Source organism: Cervus elaphus, chromosome 10 (genome assembly GCF_910594005.1).
Source record: "Cervus elaphus chromosome 10, mCerEla1.1, whole genome shotgun sequence".
Classification (NCBI taxonomy): Eukaryota; Metazoa; Chordata; class Mammalia; order Artiodactyla; family Cervidae; genus Cervus; species Cervus elaphus.
In genome coordinates, this window is record NC_057824.1 from 52,242,909 (window position 1) to 52,263,163 (window position 20,255).

The 20,255-nt window shown below is 55.2% G+C and overlaps 1 protein-coding gene across 3 annotated transcripts in view; it reads left to right on the forward strand.

Moving 5' to 3' along the window:
* The window catches only part of RNF216 (ring finger protein 216), a 113,666-nt gene extending 99,831 nt beyond the window's left edge, over positions 1–13,835 (forward strand). For all 3 annotated transcript variants that reach the window (XM_043915363.1, XM_043915364.1, XM_043915365.1), the window contains 2 exons: positions 10,282–10,351; positions 11,038–13,835. In XM_043915363.1, the coding sequence (XP_043771298.1) occupies positions 10,282–10,351; positions 11,038–11,357 (390 nt within the window). In that variant the 3' untranslated portion in view covers positions 11,358–13,835. The remainder of the gene's footprint in view (positions 1–10,281; positions 10,352–11,037) is intronic.
* Positions 13,836–20,255: the final 6,420 nt, after the last annotated feature.

Sequence of the window (20,255 nt, forward strand, 5' to 3'; positions counted from 1 at the left end):
AGCCGGAAGGACACAAGTGACTCGGCCTAGTTTAAGTTTTAGAGGTCATGCTGACTACTGTGTGGAGAGGGAAACATTCAGTAGCTGTTTGGAGGGCACTGGACAAGCCATCTGAAAATGCTTCAAGAAAACAAAGGAGAGATGACTTTTATAGTCTTGGAGAAGGCAAGGTCCTTCTTAGCACTGCCTCAAGGCCAGGCTGAGAAACATAAATCCTCTTTGGCAAAAGACACCATAAACAAAGGTAAAGATAAATGAAAAACTGGAGGAAATAGTTGTCACACATAAATTATGTAGATACATATATTGTTAATATGTAAAGAGTAATGTGACTGAGTTAGAAATCTGTAAATATCCGTATAGTAATAAGGATCAATTTGGATGTGGGTAAGAGAAAGCCCAGAAATAACAGTGGCTTAGATATGACAGACATTTCTCTCTCCCTCCTGTCTTAAGTACAGAGTGGTGGATAGCCCAAGACGGCATATAGCTGTAAAAAGTGATGCCGTGTATCTATATATAACAACATGAAGAGAGGAAAAAAGAAAAACGTGGAAAGATTTACATGAACACAAATAGCACGTAGATGGGGTCACAGACCCAAGTTAGCCCAGGGGCAAGTACATAAACGATGGTGAGTGTTGAGTAGGCCAGGACTGTGGGACGGTAGGATGTGGGGACTGGGGCACACGGAGAGGTGGACACCATCTTCGGGACTGCTGCTTGGCCCCCGTAGTTCGTTGCCAGATGAGACTGTGCTCAGTGTTACTATGGCTTCCGTTTCCCCAGAGAGGTTAGAGATCTGTATTTTAGTGTGAAATCTTCCAGTTTTTAAAGATTGACCATTAATCCAAATCTAAAACACTGAGTCCTAGTTCAGGCTAGGATTTTATAAGTCAAAGATAAAAGACTTGTTAGCCATCAGTCTTTACCCTGGTGTAGAACATCTCCAGCATCCCTAGTAAGAAAAGGTGCTGGGGTGCTGGGCCAGCCCCTGTTGAAAGCTACAGCAGACCAGGCAGGCGGCCTCATCCTCAGAGCTCCCCACAGGTTCAGAAAAGCGCTGAGTACTCTTGAAAATCCTGTATCTCCACGCCAGGAATAGTCTCCTTCCTGGGTGGAAAACCAGGCTGAGGAACCCAGGAACCACTCTTACTCCACAGCCCCGTGACCCAGCAAGACCCTTAGCAAGCCTACCCTCCCGTTGCTGAGGAAGTAATCGACTTAAGGGGTGACTTTGGAGCTAGACAGTCCCCTCCTGTTGCTGGTTGAGCCGGGGGGAGGTGCAGGCACAGTGGGATGTGCTCTCCCGGGTGCCCGACACTGCCTTGTAGCCACACTCCCCGCCCTGGACCTGGCCGTTCGCTGACTCTCGCTTCCTGGGTCCCAGCCAGCCAGCAGCTGGGCGCCTGCGCATCTTTAGGGACTTGGTGAAGAAATGGGGTCTTTTTCTTCAGCTGGAGCTCCTAGGAAGCATTTCCTAGGCTGCTCTCCTCTCCAGAAACAAAGAGCAGTGTGGGAGTGGCCGTGTGCAGGAGGGTGAGCTGCAGGCGGTCGGGCCTCCTCTCAGCCCCGCTTTCCTTTCTGCTACTTCTCGTTCTTCCTTCTCCCGCCACCTCTTTTCTTCCCACATGTGGAATTGATTATAAAGTTTCCTTCTGTTACCTTGTTTGGGCGCCACAGCATGCAACTGCCCTGTGTTTTCTTGTTGAACTGTCCTCTTCTACCCTGAGAAAGGTTCTGTATTTGCTCAAAATAAAGTTCGAAAGAAAGGTCAGGCCAGCACAAATCCCTGTGATTTCCTCGGGCAGCCACAGCCAGAGATTCTGTTCCACTTGTCCTGTTCCCATCAAAACTGGGATCAGCCCCGTCTCCTTGATTCTCACCAGGAGACCGATTGAATTCCAACCCAGCATCTGTTGGGGCTTCTGGGAACACAAAGCCATTCAGAAGTCCAGGGAAACAAAGCATGCCCTGTCATCCACCCTTCTCTCTGGCTTAATTAACCAGCAAGGCCAGGAAGAATCTCTCATTTGTCCGTGAGGGAGTTATCCCTTCGTGGTTTGGAGGGAAGTTGAGTTTCTGTCCTTAATGACTGCGGATTGCTTGGGAACTGAACTAACTCCATATTAGAGAGCTGTCAGTTATCTGTTAGTTGTTGAAAATAAGCTCAAAACATTCAACCAAGAGTCTTGTAAAACAAGGTGTCTTTTTAGGAAGGAAAAAAGTAACAGAAGCAAGCCAGTCACAACAAACCACAGTTTTCTAGTTTAGGGGTCAGAATGCACAGCCAAATCACAACCTGTAAATGAACAGACATTATTTTGCAGTGGGGGATGGGTTGCCCTGGGACTTTACTGGACCTGAATGTGCTTTTTTCTTGTCCAAAAAAGTGGTAACCTAATGGGGTTAACGAGTTACACCTTACTGTTAGCAGCCATGTTCAGAGCAGTCGCCTGGCAGGCTGGATTCTAGAAGTGGGACAAAATTCATAAGAGCATTTTCTCTTTAAATACAAAACAAAGTTGGTTTTATCTTGGGTTTTGGCTACCAGAAACTGCACAGAATTGTTCTCTACAACTTCTTTGTTTTTTAAATATAAGAATTTGAGGCATGTTTAGTTCAAATAAAACCCTAGGGCTTTTACAACCAGTTTACAATTTGGCACCATTATCGCCTAGCCATTTGGTCAGGAGACTTATTTATTTTTCCTAAACCTACAGTGGATTGAACCTGACATTAGTATGTGTTAATATATTTTATTTGTGACTATGCTCTAAGGCAGCTGTATCATCCCAGTTGTATAAATGTAGAAACTTGCAGAAGATTATAGTCAGTAAAATGTGACATGGGGCACCCCTGGTGGTTAGCGCTCCATACTCCCACTGCCAAGGGCCCGGCTTCATGCCCTGGTTGGGGAACAAAGATCTTGTGAGCTGCGTGGTGCAGCCAGATTTAAAAAAAAAAAAAAGTGGCCTGTGTTGATCTCAGGTCTTCTGTTCTCTCCACATCTTAAACAAAGCTGCCCACCGGCCCTCTGCCCTCAGTTGGCTGCAGCACCACCCAGCCTGGACCAGCATCTGTCTTCCTGACGGGTCGGGCACTGGGGACACGGGGCTTCTTTGAGACTCTTGTTTGAGTGGCCTGGGAAAAGAAGAGGAAGTAAAAGTGTTTCAGAGAGGACTGGGGAGTGAAAGGTGGAGACCCTTCTAGGGAAGAGCTTCAGAAAGATACTCCAGACTTTAGGTTGGTAACTAATTGTTAGTTTCAGTGGTTTTTCCCCTTAACTTTTAAAATGTACCTTCTGTAGAAGAAACAAGATGCTAAGGTGAACCTCATGTCTAAATGCTATTGTTGCTGTTAGAGCGTGGGGGCGGGGCCACCTTCTTATCCTACAGGTGAGGACCAGGGTTCGGGTCACGTGGTAAAACCAGGATGCAGGCCCAGGTCTTCAGGCAGATGTTAGCTCCCTCATCCCAAAGCCTCCGCCCTCTGGAGCGAGCGAGGTCACAAGGACAGGAGCTGCCCACCACTCCCTGAGCCCTGTGAAGGGAAAGGCCTCCACGGAGGGCTGGGCCCTCACCAAGCAAGTTGCAGATGTAGGAAGGGGCCTCGACAGTGTCCCCAGTCAGTCCAGGTGTGACTCGAGCACGGCACCAAGGAGGCAGGCAGCGTGGCTCAGTCCACTCGACACGGCCTGTCGGCCTGGGCCGCGTTCAGCACGCACCCCAGCCCAGGCTGCGTCCTTGAGCCTGACGGGAGTCACAGCGTGGCCACCTTCCCTGCGCCTCCAGGTTCCAGCCAGGGAGCACTCGACAGAAAGGTTTGGGTTCCAGGCCTCTATGACCCAAGGAGGTCTTCACAGAACCAGCCGAGCGCCGTCCAGCCTGCGCTCCTCCCCAGCGCGCTGTCCGGATCTCCTCCACGCCCCCTCCCCGCCTTCCAGACCCCAGATGCACAGCACACGCACCCCGGCTGCAGTGCACCCTCCTCCCCCCAATTTCCTGTTGCAGGGGGACAGCTGGCGCTGGGGGGTTAGGGTCTGGTGTTGCTTGGTGATCTGCAGCCGATCTGGGAATAATTTGAAACTAAATCCTCAGCTCTTTGGAAGCCTTTTATGAAATCATTGCAAGTTTATTAACAACAGCTGTGGCCACACATGACCTGGATCCCAGCCCCAACCCCACTCCCAAAATGGCAGGAGGGGAGCAGCGGTTGACTTGCGATTCTCAGTCCCCTTTTAAGGGGAAAAAAAGTTAAGAAGAAACGTTACCACCCTCCCTTCGTGGTCACAGGAGGCTGGCAGCAGGCAAGTGGGTGGCCATCCCTGGTGCCCAGACGTGTTGAAGGAAACAGGCTCAAAAGGATGTTCAGAAGCGTCACAAGCACAGCTACGCACTGAGTGCTCAGACATCTGTTTTACGAACCTTCAGCCCGTGGTGGCGCTTGTTGTCAATATCTGATGGGTGGAAGCCTTCTCTTCTTCCTTTTAACCGGTTGCAATTTCTCTTCATTTTCTCCCATCCAGACCCTGCTCCATGGGCAGAGCTGTGGGGCTTCATTGTTGGGGGACACGTTTTAAGGAGTTGGGGTTTGGGGTGGTTTTTCTTCATGAAAGCCTCTCTGGTTTTCTCCCTCACTTCTGCGAGCTGCCAGCATGCCGAGTTGGTCCTGGGAGAGGCCGCCCGCTGCCAGCCCCCAGCTGCTCTGGCTCGCCTCACTCCCCACCCACCATGTGAGGCAGGCGTGTCAGAGTCTTCCGGGTTAGGCCAGCGTTTCTGTATCTTGCTGAGCTCAGAGGAATTCAGCGGAAGGAAACAAAACCCTCCCCCTGTTAAGATGCAGCCACTCGTTTCTTTATATAAAGTGTTCTTCCAGATCTGCTGGGCGGTGAGACGCCATGTCCCTCTCTGCTTTGATCCTTTGTCCTTGGCACTGTGTTTGGGGTGCGCGGCCCACTGCGAGCACCAGACCTGTTCTCCCTGTTCTCATTGCACGTGGGCCAGGGGGTAGGGGGCGTCTGGGTTCCCCTCCCAGTGTGGCCACGAGTAGTGGTGGAAGTGCTATAGAGTCGCTTCTACTCAGGCCTGCTGTTTTGTTACACTCAGTCTGAGACTTGCCCATTCTGTGGATCTTGATCCACTTATGTGCCCATTCTGTGGATCTGTTTGCAAGGTTTCACCAAGGTTAGGAGGGGGTAGAAAGAAGGCAGAGAAGGCCTTCAAGGTCCATCTTAAGCCGTGAGCCAAAGGCCACGGAGAGGAGTGCTGGGGTGGGCATGTTGCCCTGGGTAGCCACTCTCCAAGGCCTGTCGAGGTGTCCAGTGTGGCGATGTGGGCAGAGCGGTCTGTTCCTCCCGCAGTTCCCCAGTGACCAAGGCAGTCAGGGTGCAGAGCGGCACTCAGGTCTCAAGGGGGCACGGTACAGCCTCCACCCCCACTGGGGGCAGAGCAGTCAGAGCAGCGCTGACCGCTCACTCACAAGGCTTCAGCCCCCGCCTGCCTGCAGAGTCCAGATCTGCCCAGGCCCCCTGGGGACGGGGAGCCCAGGAGGAGCAGCCGGGCCCTGCCCTGGTCCCAGTCTCACTCCTCACCACTTAGGCAGTGACCCTCAGCCTGTGACTGCATTGCAGAGCCTGTTTCCTCGCGGCCGGGAGAGACACATGGCGTGCAGGCGTGTGTGAGCGGGAGCAGCACACACAGGCACATGGGACCAGGCGTGCAGCATGAGGCCTTCCAGAAGGGGCCTCGGGTTTGCAGGTGAGATGTGGGCACAGAAGCGGCCAGCAGGGGTCAGGCCAAAATCTAGGAGTTCTGTCTGCTGAGGTAACATGGTGAGGTTTACTTGTGTTTTTCTAAACTCTTTTTCCCAAGATTGCTTTAATGTGTGTAAGAATCAAAACCCTGGCCTTCTGTGGCATAAGGAGAAAGTCCCATGGGACCCCAAGGTATACAAGTAACTTGGCAGCCTCATGAGGAGCCATGTCCACAAGGCACGGACACGCGGAGACGGCCTGAACAGTACCCGGTCAGGAGCAGTGAGTCCTGTGGCCTTGGGCATGGAGCCTGGCCTGCGCGTTCGCCTCCTGCTGTGGGGAGAGGGTCTCAGAGGCCAGTCAGAGACCTGATCTTTCAAGAGGTGTCACATGCACTCCTGGGTGAGCGGACCTCAAGAAAAATCAGAATTTTCAGGGAGGGGAATCCGTCTCTGCTGTATTGGCTGTTCACCTCCTTGAATAGAGGTATTTTATTTTGCCCTGTTCCCTTCTTTTATTTAGTAGAGAAAAAAGATTTCAGAGTTATGTCCATCCCAAAGAGAAGGAACTCTCTTATACTTCAAAGAGGGCAAGACACACTGTTTGTAGAACAAAGCGGGGCCTAAAAATAGTCACCCCTGAGAGTTCTTAGGGCAAGCAGTCACACTGCCTCCAGTCCCAGTGTTCCAGAAACTTCTGTTCAAACACAGGTGGTTTAAGTGCTTGAGAGCTCAGGCTTTGAGATTGCAAGACCTGGATTCAAAACTCACTCTGTGCCTCAGTTTCCTTATTTGTAGTATGGGGATTACTCAGTAGTACCAAACTTCCGGAGTTGTTAAGAAATCTTCATGAAGTGCTTAGAATAGGAGCTGACACATAGTAAGCGTTCAGTAAGTATTAATGCCCTTATAGCACTGTGCTTGGCACTTTATAAAGGTGAGGTAATTTACTTCTCACAGTAAACCTGCTATGGAAATTATTAGGGTCGTTCTGGGCCTACCAGAGGGGTCCCCAGGCCAAGGTGTGTGGAACTTCGAAGCTGGAGTTCTTCCATCGTGCCAGCTGCTTTTCTGTTAGGAAGACAATGCTGTTGTAAGATAAAATTCCCTAGTTGAGGGGAGGGGGAGTGAGCAAGCCCTCCATCCCACCTGGATTTCCTGTAAGTGACTCAGCCCCTGCTGGGGGCTGGAGGGCAGTTCCTTCTCTGATCCAGTTCACGCACCCCTCGGCCCTCTCAGCTTCTTTTTTCCTCCCATTGTTCCCAGTTTCCAGCAGCCTGGGTGTGTCCTAGCTTTGCAGAATGTCAAGTCTTCTTCACCAATGTCCTTGATCACCGTGAGTGATGACACTTGGGGTGCCTTGAGTGTTTCCCAAGGGAGCTCACCTCTAGAAAAGCCTCAGTAGCCCCACATGCCGCTTACCCAAACCCAGGAGTGTTCTGATGAGGGCCGGTCTTCACATGTTATCTCTCGATCAACCCCAAACCTGCAAACCTCCCCAAACCTTTTCTCTTCTTTAACATTATTAATTTTTTAAGTTGTGGTAAAATATGTATAAAGTATGTTCTTTTTTTTTTTTTTTTAAAGTATGTTCTTAAAGTGTACGATTCAGCCTGCCTTCACTCTTGAGGAATTTTAAGGGCTCAAGGGAAACTGCTTGTGGAAGGGAATTCCACCCCAGATGAAGTAAAAAATCTTCCCCCCTTAGAGTCTAACATATTTGGCTGAAAACATAATTTTTTCTTTAAAAAAAATACTGAAAAGTGTTTTAGTTCTTAGTTTCTAAACTTAGTGCCCTTTGACTCCGACCAGTTGGAGAAAGTTGAAATCTGAAACGCCTAACCCATATTCTAGGTATAACTGACTATTTACTCATTATTTATGGTAACAATCACTGCTCAAAATAGTTGAGTGCTGACATTTTCTGGTGAAATACAGACTGTATCTAGACTCTGAGAGCACTGCCTAACCAGGGAATTCCAGAACTTGAGGACAGACAGGCCTGAGTCCACTGAGCAATCAGGAGAGTGACCGGAGCAGAGGTAGGAAGGGAGGAGGCCCAGGTGCTCCCAGACAGCGCCCGCCGAGGCCGCGCGCGCTCCTCCTGGCCCCGCCCCCCCAGGAGCTCAGTGCTGGCCCAGCAGGCCTGACTCGGGAAGCTCTGCTCACACTTGCTGTGCAAGTGCCTCCCGCCCACCTTTATTTATTCAGAGGCGAACTTTTACCGGGAGCATTCGGATTTATCACAGGACACTTGGTGTTGATACAGATGTGGCAGGTGCCCTGCTCGTCCATTCCATTTGCAGTGCCGTAAGAGACCTGGAGTCTCCACTCACAAAGCACCCCTCACTCTTCATCCTGACAAATGAGAGTCGGAGGAGGAAGAGGGACAGGAGGCAGGGGTGGGTCCTCAGTGCTGTGAAAGTCCTCTTTAAGCCCACGGAGAATACCACAGTGGAAAGCCAGCTGGAACTGTTCGCAGCACAACCATATAAGCTCCCTGGGGAAGGGGCCAGGGCTCCCCGATTCTGAGCCGTGCATCCAGCACGCTCAGTACACATTCCTGACGGAAAGAATTCCTACACCCGCCACGTTCTCAAGTCAGACAACAGGGACAGGGAACCATCAAAGTAGCTCTCTGGGGGTTTTCTGAAACTTTCCATCTTTCTGAAATCTTCATCCCTGGCGTTTTGGCCAGCTTTCCTCCCGTCAGTGAGGAGCGCTTGCTCTGTGCTGGGTCTTTCACACGCGAGCCCGTGCAGTCCTTACAGCACCCGATGTCACAGAAGAGACTCGGGTGTTCAGGAGTGTGCGGGACCAGGTCTCTCGGGGCAGGGCAACAGCTCTCCCACCTTCCATTCTTCTAGATCACTCTTTTCTTAACCTTTCTTCCTAGGCTGGCCACTGGCAACCAAATGCAGGTGCTGGCCAGCTCCTAGCCTAGATAAGTAGAGTTTACCTTCATGTGAAGACCTTCGGTCTGCCTCCGCCAACACCTGCTGTGTTACCTGTGCTCTTTGTGTTGATTGGCTGAGCGATTACTCCAGGGCAGTAAGTTTCCTCACCTGGGGTGTTCGCAGAGAGGCTGGGTGACCACGTCTTAGGATTTTTGTAGAGAAGGCGTCCGATGCACGCCGAAGGAGTGACCCTCGTGACTCCAGGATCATGGCAGGGCCGTCAGTGTCTGAAGTCACAGGTGACCATCTTGGCTGTGACCTTAGTAACTTCCCACGGCCCGGCTCCACGCTGAGACTGCCAAGCTTTCCTCTGGTCCAAGGGTTCCAGGTGTTCTTCACATCCTCTCCACTCAGTTCCCCGAAGTTCCATGGATGATGTCAGCCAGGCAGCATCCAGTCGGCATGAAAAATCCAGTTATCACTGACAGTTTTCCAGCCGAGACCACACCAGGCCTTGCCCTGTGCCTCGTCTGGGGCAGCACTGGATCCAGCGCCCTTCCCCGCCCCCACATCGGGTGCCCCTGCCCTTTCTCCTCACTGCTGCCCAGCCTGACTGCCCTGGACTCCTGGAGAGGCCGCTGCTGGACCCCGGGAGACAGCGCGCGCCTGCCTGTCGCTCGGGTTGGTCAGGCTGTGACTGGAGCGCCCACTCTGCTCCTCGTCCCCCCAGTTCCCAGGGTGGGCCCGAGTCCCGTGGCCGTGCCAGTGCAGCAGCCGCCCTGTGGCTGGCAGCAGACGCGCACCATGTGGGTGCGTCTTCAGCCCAGTGAGTGTCCTCTCAGCCCCCAGCCTTTCTGCAGGGCCGCTGAGGTGCGGGTCAAAGCCCAGCACGCTGTACAGGCCAGGCCTGGGCCAGGCGGAGGTGGGGGGACGCACATGGCAGGGACCCCGGCGCGCCCGTGGTGAAGCCCGCATGTCTGCCTGTGCCCAGAGCCCTCTTCAGCTCCTGTCCCCAGGCTGGGACCATCCACAGCTGAGTCGCCCCTTAGCGAAGCAGGCCTCCCAAGCTGGTGTTTGTCAGGGAGTTGTTCCTAAACTGCTGTGCCTTTCTCAGGGGCCAGCCAGTGCTCTGCGGGCAGGATGTTGCTCCGTCTATCCCCCGCTGCTGACTGGGAGCTGAGAGCCAGCTTCAGGGTCAGCAGGCCAGCACGGTCATTTGTCCGGCCCAGTTCAGGGAGGCAGCAAGACTTGCAGGCTCTACGCAGAAAGGTTCCTGTGCTTAGACTCAAGATCTAAAGCGCCTCGGGCCCTGCCCACTCCAGACTCAGCCCATCCCAAGCCCTTGGGTAGCCCTCTGCCAGGAAGTTCTTAAGGCTGAGCTGAGTGAACAGAGCAGCCTCTCAACCCAGCCCCTAGACGGCCACCTGCCCTGCACAGGCCCGCTCCCTGGTCCCAGCCTTTCAGATGGATTTCCTCACAGGAACACCATCTGGTGCTGAAGGAAGAAGGTTGTTGGAGACCTGGGAATGAGGGGTGTGCAGACCCATGGCCTCCTGCGTGTCCCAGCAGGGCCTGAGCCCTGCATGGAGCTGGCTGAAAGCAAACTTGTCATCATTTGCTTTTCTTCTAGGAAGATGATGAGAAGCTAATTGAGGAAATCCAGAAGGAGGCTGAAGAGGAACAGAAAAGAAAGAATGGAGGCAAGTTCTCCCCAGGACAGGCCCTTCGCCCAGGCAGTCCGTAAACACGGGGAGGAAAGGATGCCCACTGCTTGCCTCTGTGGGAATCCTGGCCCCCTGCCCGCCAGGGACCCCCAGGGAGGGCCGTCCCTCAGGCAGGCCCCAGTCTACCCCACCCACAGGTCCAGCTCCCTCTGGGAAAGGTCCCGAGAGTTTGGAGGCAGTGTTATCAGCTCCGTGAGGGCAGGGAGGTAGGTCACAGCTGGTGAGATTGAACTTGGGAAGCAAACAGGAGCCACAGCCAACTGAAGAAGACAGGAGGCCCCTCTGAGGCTGGAGGGACGCGATGGAGCGCCTGTCAGCGGCCCCCAGGCCCTGGCTCTTAAGAGATGCCCACAGCAGCTCCAGCCGTTCTGAGCTGATGTGAGCCGCCTTCCGCTAAGGGGACCCCTGTGGGCTGTGATGCTCGCGGGAACGTGTGCTTTTGTCCTTGGTGACTGCTGGGCGGGGGGCTGCACCCGTGCATGCTTGCTGCCTTGGGGACTTCAGTCGGCCTTGTTCTGGCCTGGCCACCCCTCCTGTGTCCACCGGGAAGAAGGCAGGTCGGTGGTGGCTGGCCTGACCTCCAGCAGTTCTGCTGGGTCCCCAGCAGGTCGGCACACAGTGGGGTTAACCCTTCTCTTGACTAAATCCTGCCTCCTTTTCAGAGAACACCTTCAAACGCATCGGGCCCCCCTTGGAGAAGCCCCCTGAGAAAGTGCAGAGGACCGAGGCCCTGCCGAGGCCAGTGCCCCAGAACCTGCACCAGCAGCAGATACCCCACTACGCCTTCGTGCATCCGCCCTTCCCCTTACCGCCCGTCCGGCCCGTGTTCAACAACTTCCCCCTCAACATGGGCCCTATCCCGGCGCCCTACGTGCCGCCCCTGCCCAACATGCGTGTCAACTACGAATTTGCCCCCGTCCACGTGCCCCTGGAGCACAACCTGCCCATGCACTTTGGCCCCCAGCCTCGGCATCGCTTCTGACGCCTGGGCCCCGCCCCTCCAGGGAGCCCCGCCAAGCGCCTGGCAGCGGAGGCTCGATGCAGATGCTCCCTCCCACCCCTGCCCAAGCCGATGGCTGTGCCGGGCCTGCCAAGTAGGGGTGGTGGACTTGGCTCTCGGGAGGGTGGGCAGAGTTTCTTCCTGGGAAGGGCCAGCGCTCCTTCAAGAGTGACCAGCAGGTGGTGGTACCCTGTGGGTGCCCATGAGGATTGGTCTGGCATTCGCTGGGCAGAGATCAGGGGCAGCGAAGCCCTCTTCCTGAAGAGTCTGCCATTCTAGCTGCCAGGTGGGGGCCCTGGCCACAGGGCACCCATCTGTCACTCATATCCCTGCAGGAGTAGATGCAGGGAAATGTTTGCCTCCAGCCCCAGCCCCTGGCAGACAACGAAAGTCTCAGTTAAAAACCATGTAAGCCTTCCTCACCGCAGCAGTGTGACCGGTAATAAAGTGAAGTAACAGCGCAGTTTGGAGCCTTGAGACTGGACCCAGGTCCGGCGGGCCTGGTTCTCCCATCCCCTGCTCCGAGGCCTGCCCAGCGTGGGATGCGCCCCGCCGCCCTGACCAGTCGCTCCCAGTGAGGGGGAGGCTGTGGACTGTGTCCCCCAGGCCCCCACTGCCATGGGGGTTCCAGGGTCTCCCCTCTTGGCCCTCGCAGATGAGACCACAGGGAGCCACTTCATGCAATGGGATATTTGTGGTTTATCCGAAGAAACGTTTGCTGTTCACTCAGTTTTCAGTTTTCCGTGGCCTACTAGAGTTTCCCTCAATCCCCATTACCTACCCCATGGCTGGCAGCTGACCAGGGGTGGGGGGGGTCCCAAAATCTTCACCAAACACAAGGCCTCTCTGAGGTAGCTGTGACAGCCTGGTGGCTCTCCTAGGAGCCGCATTTGCCACCCCCAGTTCTCCCCGAAGGTGTGGCGGGGGCACTGGCTGTGCCCAGGGGCGGCCCCCGCCACGCACCCGTGGCCTTTTGCTGTCCAGCCCCAGCGGGCACATGCTTGGCGGCATGTCACCACACTCCAGCCCACGTGCAGAGCCGCGGCCCCCGTGGGGTGAACCTGCCTGGCCCCGGTGTTGGCCTCCGTTCTCTGGGTGACACCCGGATGGCTGTGGGCTCCCGCAGCTCACACACAGACCTCAGTGCAGGGGACACGCTCCACGCCTGGGCGCCCTCTGCCACCAGCCTCAGCTGTTTTTCAGAGATTAAACTGGAGAGGAGATGAGGCTGAGTTGCTCATCCTTGCTCTTTGTCCGGGTTTGGGCTTTGCAGATAGGGAATCCCCTGGGCTTGAGGGGGGCAGGTGCCTGAGGAGAGGCCACACCAACCCTCTGCTGCCAGGAGGCCCTCCCTGCCCGACCCCCTGCCCCTGCCCCTTGGGGTGCAGCCGCAGGGTTTCTTCCCATACCTGGAAGGCATGTTCCCCCTGCTTCCCCATGGGAGAGTCTCTGAGAGCCATGAACTGCCCACAGGTGTCCTACCAGGTGGGGAGGGTGACCCCAGGTGCTGTCTCCCTGCCCAACTGCTGACAGTCTCACCCCAGCCCACCAGAACCTTCTAGGTTTCTGACGCAATTCATCATCCAACGAGGGAGCCAGGTTCCACCTCAGCTCTGCGACCCAGGGTATGTGGCTCCACAGAGGGCCTGGGGCTCTCAGCCCCAGGACAGACCTCGGCAGGTGTGTGCCCGACACTGGTCTGGCGACTGCCCTAGGACCTGGCGTGTAGAGGTCACCTGGCACAGTGAGACCAGAATGATGGTTCCCTCGGAGCCAATTCCAAGGCTCATCTTTTGAGAAGAGTTCTGGCAGTTCTTAGCTGCACAGGACAGCTAGGGAACCACTCCTTCCTCTCTGAGCCAAGGGCACCCAATTTCCAGTGTTCTCCTCCAGCCAGGGTGTGGAGTGGCTGGCAGATCAGTGGACATAGCGCCATCACCAAACGTAAGTCCCCACGTGTCTGCAAAATGAGCTTGTGGGTGTCCCCGTGTCCCGGAGGCAGCACCTGGGTCTCGGTCTCCTGGAGAAGCGGTCTGTCCCGGTGATGGGATAGGGGGAGAAACGGGGCATCCTCATCTGACGAGACAGACAGTGGCCTCAAGACACTAACGCCAGGACACCCGCGGAGATGAGCCCATCTGGGGACAGCAGCCCTGGAGGCAGCCAGCACCTTCCCCTCCGGGCCGCTGGGCTTGCTCCCCGGAGCGAAGGACTGCCCAGCGGCAGTCCTGTTCTTGCCTTAAAACTGGAGAGAGGAATCTAGTATTTGCACTTAGCGAAAGGTTTTAAAACAAGCGTGCATGACCAGTCACATTGTATAAAAACAGCAAAAATGATTAGTTTATTACTTTTTTTTTTCTTTCTGGTAGTAAAAATACATAATTGTTTAAACTACTGTGTGTAAAAAGCCTGTATCATATGTAACTTGGTTTTTTTGTAAATAGACGTTTGTGCAGACTGCTCTCTGGTTTCTTTTCTCTGCGCACAGAACGATCAGGCAGGCCCCACGCCTCCCACCCCCCAACCCCACCGCGAAGTTACCAGGGCTGCTTGGACAGAGAGCCCGATCCCAGGACAGATAATGCCTCAATGCCTCACCTAACTGTTCTCCCACAGCAGAGGTCAGGGGGCCGCCCAAGAGCTGCAGGATCTGATTCCAGAGCTGCCCCGAGGGGCCAGGCCTGCCCAGGAGGGAGGTCGGGCGATCCATCACACTCGCCCTGCCTGGGTGGCTGCCCAGGTCAGGTGGGGCACAGGGGCTACTTTTGTCCAGTTTTACTGTTTGGCTGCCCCGGGGCTCGGTTGTGGCATACAAACTCTTGGTTGCGGCATGTGGGATCTCGTTCCCTGACCAGGGATCGGACCCAGGCCCCCCGCGTTGGCAGCGAGCGAGGAGCCTTAGCCACTGGACCACGAGGGGAGTCGCTGTGTGTTTTTCAGCACAGGATCGCCTTTGACAAAGCCTGGTCAGTCCCTCTGCCAGGTCTCTGCAAGCAGGCCACTGACTGGGAGGTGGAGGAGGAGGAGAAACCTCACTCAGGCGGCCAGGCTTGAGAAGACAGGGGCCATGGGTACGCTTGCCACGCCCGCCAGGCCTGGAGGCCACTGAGTCACGGGCAGACACCGCAAGCTCGGGTGCAAATCCGGTTCAGAACGTTGATAGACCATGCTGTCTCGTCTCCATTCACAACTTTTTACTGAGTGAACTTATCTTTTTTTCTTTTGCACGTCTGAAAAAGGCGTACTGAAGTAAATCCTAGACAAAACTTAATCTGCATTCCCAGCTTTTAAATTGGTGTATTTTTTAAGTTTGCTTATGCCATCTAGTTCTCGTTTCTGTACACGTTCCGTGTCCTAGACTGTTCCACAGTTCCCATGGGTAGATACATCACGTTTTCTCTCCCAGTCCACAGTTATCTCTTTTCCATCCTCCCTTCAGGTAACCAGAGTCACATTTCTCCCTCTTCACCCCTCTCACCCTCCAGCACGTCTCCGCGGGCACCTGCTTCTCAGCGCCCCGGGCCTTTGTCTTCACAAAAGTGGTTTCATACCTTTGGCTGCAATTCACTTTCTTCACCATCATGGCGTGACCTCCAGGTCTTGGATCCAAATAGCTCTAACCTGTGCCTTTTATGCCTTCCTTGGTATTTCTGTGTATGGATTTGCCACAAATGATCCAGCCATTCCCCCATTAAGGAAAATCTGGGTGCTTCCCAAGTCCTGCACCACACACACCAGCCCAGTGGACACTCCCTTTGATGTCACAGTAGATGCATTTCTAGTTGGGCTGGGGCAGAGGGTGGGCAGTGGGTTAGGTATTGAAGTCTAGTTGACTTGAGTATTGTGTTGGTTTTGATGCGTTTCCTCCCAGTGTGTTTTTTCCTACGATATACGTGGTGTATTTCACAAAACTAGTAAACCAGATGTGTGGATTTTCCATCTACCAGGAGCAGGAACAGGTATGAGCAAAGACTTCCTGAAGGTGGCTTTTAATTAGCTTCCTCTTTTATAACTTCCTGCCGCAGGCTCTGTTCGCGTTTTCTTTGGACTTACTGAAGTCTCTCTCCCAGAGGCTGGTCATGCCCAGCTGGCCGGCCCTCTGTTCCCATGACCTCTGGTGGGAAGTGGTCATGTCTAACCCCCATCTGTGTCATCCCTGTTGGTCAGGATCAGCACATTTTTGGCAAAGACTGATCCCTGGCTGGGCTGGGCTGGGCTTGGCCTCAGAAGGTGCCAGTTAAAACCGTCATGGTATGAAGACCATGCCCTGAGCCCTGCACCCAGCAGGCACCTGCGTGCCCAGCACTAAAGCAGGACAGGCCTGGGCCGGGCTTCAAGAAGCTGCCACCAAACTGGGTGGTCTTGGGCTCTCAGGCTCCCCAGCATAGGGGAGCCAGACTCGGAACCAGGGGCACAGCAGGGGCCGCCAGGGGCTGGGGAGGTGATGGGGAGGAGGCTCCAGGCAAGAGGCCAAGAGGCAAGGGGCCCCCGGCTGGCCCCTCCCCCGCATCACCGGCCGGGGGCGGTCCAGAGGGGCTCATCAGTGTGGGGCCTACAGAGTGTGGGGACTAGTGGAGGCGGTAGCACGTGTGGGGAAAGGGTCCTAAGGGACCTGGCGCACGGCGGGGGTTGGGCGTGCAGGGTGGGGGGTAACTGGCGGTGTCCAAGGCAAGTGAAGGCCTGGGGGAGGTGTGCCGCCCAGCACTCAGCGTTGTCCAGGAGGTTCTCCTGAGGACGCGCCCATGAGGCCTGAGGCTGGGGACCAGGAGGGCTCGCTCACAAGGCAGCGGAGGGCAGCCTGGAAGCCGGAGGAAATCAGGGGGAGCAGCCAGCGGAGCGGGGCAGGGGAGAAACTCCGGGCCGAGCCCCCTCTCTGGCCCCTGGTTCCTGGGGGCTGCCCCTCCCCCTTCCCTCCAAGCCCCCCCAGCGGGGCCGGCCGAGCTCCTCCCACCCCAGGACCAGCTGCCCCCGCCGCGGCAGCCACAGGAAACCACCCGGAGCAGCGAGAGCAGCGAAGGAAGCAACGAGCACCACAGCTGGAAACCGCCCAGGGCTCCTCACCGCGTCCGCGCTGCCGGCCCAGGGAGAGCTCCGAGCCCGCCTGCGGTTTGGCTGAGCCGGCAGCCCTGAGGTGGCCCCCAGGGCCCCGCGGCCCCCGCTCCCCCCAGCACGGCGGGCGGGGGCTGCCAAGGGCTCTGCAGGGCCCGGTGCTCATCAACCACCTCACCCCAGGCACCCCAAAACAAGCCTTGTCCCCCCGCCCCCCCCTCAGCTGGAAGAGGCGGCTCCCGGGGTACAGTGGCTGCAGCTTTCTCCTCCCTGTGTCGGCCCCAAGTCTGTTCCCCTCTGTTACTCTCTGTCTCTCTCTGTCTCCTTCCTACCAAGTTTAAGGCCACTTACCCAAAATTCAGGCTTCCTTCTGGCTCAGTTGGTAAAGAATCCGCCTGCAATGCGGGAGATCTGGGTTCCATCCCTGGGTTGGGAAGATCCCCTGGAGAAGAGAATGGCAAACCCAATCCAGTATTCTGGCCTGGAGAATTCCATGGACAGTCCATAGGGTTGCAGAGAGTCAGACACAACTGAGTGATCTCAAATTACCCAAAATACACATGATATAAAAACAAATAGAAAATACAAATTGGAACGCAAGCGAAGTGACCACAAGCACAGCCCAGAGTTAGGGCTCTGAAACGCACCTCCAGCAGGTGTCCCTGCCCTTATCTTCAAAGGCAGCTTGACCTCACGGGTGGACACACAAGAGTTAGGAGGGTCAGCGCGTGCCCACAGCGCAAGGGAAGGACGCTCTGCGGGCAGAGGCACTTCTCTGCGACCTGCTGGAGGCCCGGCTGCCCTGTCCCAGGCACCCTGGGGGCCCAGCCCGCTCCCAGCCTTAGCCCTCGGGGGCGCCCACACCGCCCCCAGAGACATCTCCTTTCTCTCCCTCCTAATGGGGAGGAACGCCAGAAAGGAAGCCCAGGGCGACCTCGAAGCTGGGTGTTCCTACCCAGCTCCGCTGTTACCTGCCTCTGGGACATAAACCTCTCTTCTCCTGAGACTCTGGCCGTCTTGGATTCATTCCCTACCTTCGGAAGATTGTCCATCGCGCCTGCCTCCCTGAGATCCTAGGAGCACCGTTCTGCCCAGCTCACCATCTCCAGCACCGGTTCACAGCCTGGAGTGTTCAGGAAATAACTGCTGGAAGGAGAAATCTGTGAAATGAGGATAAAGAGACCCACCTCAGAAGGAGGAGGTGGGGCATCCAGTGAGACTGCGTGTGAAGACGCACTCTGGCCCACAGGAGCCACACAAAGCTTACCTTCATTGTTCTTTGTGGCTGTTGTTCAGTTGCCAAGTCATGCCAAGACTCTGTGACCCCATGGACTGCAGCATGCCAGGCTTCCTGGTCCTTCACCATGTCCCAGAGTTCGCTCAGACTCGTGTCTGTTGAATCGGTGATGCCATCCATCCGTCTCATCCTCTGTCACTCCCTTCTGCTGCCCTCAATCTTTCCCAGCATCAGGATCTTTTCCAATGAATCAGTTCTTCACATCAGATGGTGAAAGTATTGGAGCTTCAGCTTCAGCGTCAGTCCCTCCAATGCATATTCAGGGCTGATTTCCTTTAGGACGGACTGGTTTGTGAGTGAGTGTTCTTTGAACCAAACGGTGGGCAAATCACCTGCCATCCGGAGTGTCAGTTTCCCCATCTGTAAACTCTGGGGGGGGGCGGTGGGGTGGGAGGTTGGCTGGTAGCCTGAAAAGCCCTCCCCGCTCTAATGGGCTGGGGTTTTACAGGTGTCCTAATGGCCCAGGTATCAAGAGCTGGAGTTTTAAGTCTACGGAGATGTTTTCCTAGAATGTGTTTCATACAACAGTAATTTAGCATTATTCATAAATAGCCAAAAAGTAGAAACCATCCAAATCAAATGTCCACCGTCTGAGGAAGGGACAAACAGAATGGGGTCTATCCAGACAGGATCGTGTTTGGTCATAAAGGAAAGAAGGGCTTCCCAGGTGGCGCTTGTAAAGAAAGTGGCAGACCTGCCCGCCAGTGCAGGAGATCCAAGAGACACGGGTTTGATCCCTGGCCAGGGAAGGTCCCACAGGCTGTGGGGCAGTTAAGCCCGTGAACCGCAGCTGCTGAGCCCGCGCCCTGGAGCCTGGGCACCATGGCAAAGAATGGCCCCCTCTCACCGCAACTAGAGGAAAGCCCGGACAGCAACGAAAACCCAGCACAGGCCCCCCAAATGGATTAATTTTAAAAATTAGTAAAGATGAAACTATGCAATGTTTTATCTTTTTAAAAATACCTCCGGTGAAATTCATAACAGATGCTGCGGGGGGGTCAAAAAAAAAATGTTACTGAACTTGAAGACAGCAATAGAAACTATCCCGAACAGAGAAACCCAAGAGAAAAGAGGAAGAGGCCCAGCCAGGGCCCACGCTACACTCTCAGGGACGACGGCCTCTGTGAGGAGGGCCTTGGGCCCGATGAGTCAGGGGGACTGCCCGCGCCCCAGCTGCTTCTGAGCCCCCACGGGCACCTCGGGAGCCGCAGGGACCCAGGGCCTCCCTGGCTACCAGCGCTTTGATGAGACGTCGTCTGGAGCCCTGGGAGGTGTGGGAGGCTTTTATTTACACCCCTCAAATCGGCCAGGGGCGCTTTGGGGAAGAAGGAAACCCAGCAGGCAGGAGCCCCCAGAACAGACCCCTGCACTCCTGGTGAGCACAGGCAGGCTCTCCAGGCACACTGCACCCTGCTCCCCACCTCTCGGCTTGGCCAGGAGCTTCCAGAGCGATTCCATCCAGGTTGGGGAGGGTGTAAAGAAACACTCACCCTCTGCTGGGCAGGGGCTGGGGGAAGGGTCTTAGGGGGAGGCCATCAGACCGCATCGATCAGAATGTCAAGTGACCCAGGAATTATCCTTCCAGGAATCTAGCCCAGGGACTTGTAAACAGGTTCCTGCCACCGTTGTTCCATTCAGCGGTGTCTGTGCCAGTCATGACACACAAGATAGGATGTGAAGGTCCGCGAGCACAGGCCAAGGTAGATAAGACGGGATGTGGCGAGGCTACGCGACAGGACGGAGGGAGGTCTGTCTGTGCAGATAAGGGAAACGGCATCTGTGAAGGGACAGTGAGGGGAGGGCGCGGTGGACACGTCCCATGCTCTTTGTGTCGGAAAATAAAACACAACCCTCGTACACCCTTACTGGGGATGAAAGCGGTGCAGCTGCTGTGGGAGACATTATGGCTGTTTCTCAAAACCTTAAAATTGGAATGGCCACATGACCAGCAGGCCCGCTTCTGGGTCTGTACCCAGAAGAATGGAAAGCAGGGTCTTGTACGCTTACGTGTCACAGCAAAATCATTCACAATAGCTAATAAACGGAAGCCACCAAAACGCCCATGGACAGATGTGGCATATCAATACAACCGAACAGGATTCAGTCTTTTTTTTTTTTGGCTGTGCTGCCTTCACTGCTGCTCAGGCTGGGCTTTTCTCTCGTCGCAGCAAGCAGGGGCTGCTCTTTAGTTAAGGTACGCGGGCTTAGTTGCCCCGCAGCAGGTGGGATCTTCCTGGAGCAGGGATTGAACCCGTGTCCCTTGCATTGCAAGGCAAATTCTTTTTTTTTTTTTTTGCAAGGCAAATTCTTAACCACTGGGCCAGCAGGGAAGCCCCAGTATTCAGCCTTAAAAAGAAATTCTAGCACTTGCTTCCGCACGGGCGAACCTTGGGACCATCATGCTAAGTGAAATAGGCTCACCAGAAAAGAACAAGCACTGTAGGACTCCACTCGGATGAGGTCCTGAGTATCACGTTCATGGAGACAGACTGTATAAGGGTGGGTGCCAGGGACTGGGAGGCCCGGAGTCAGTG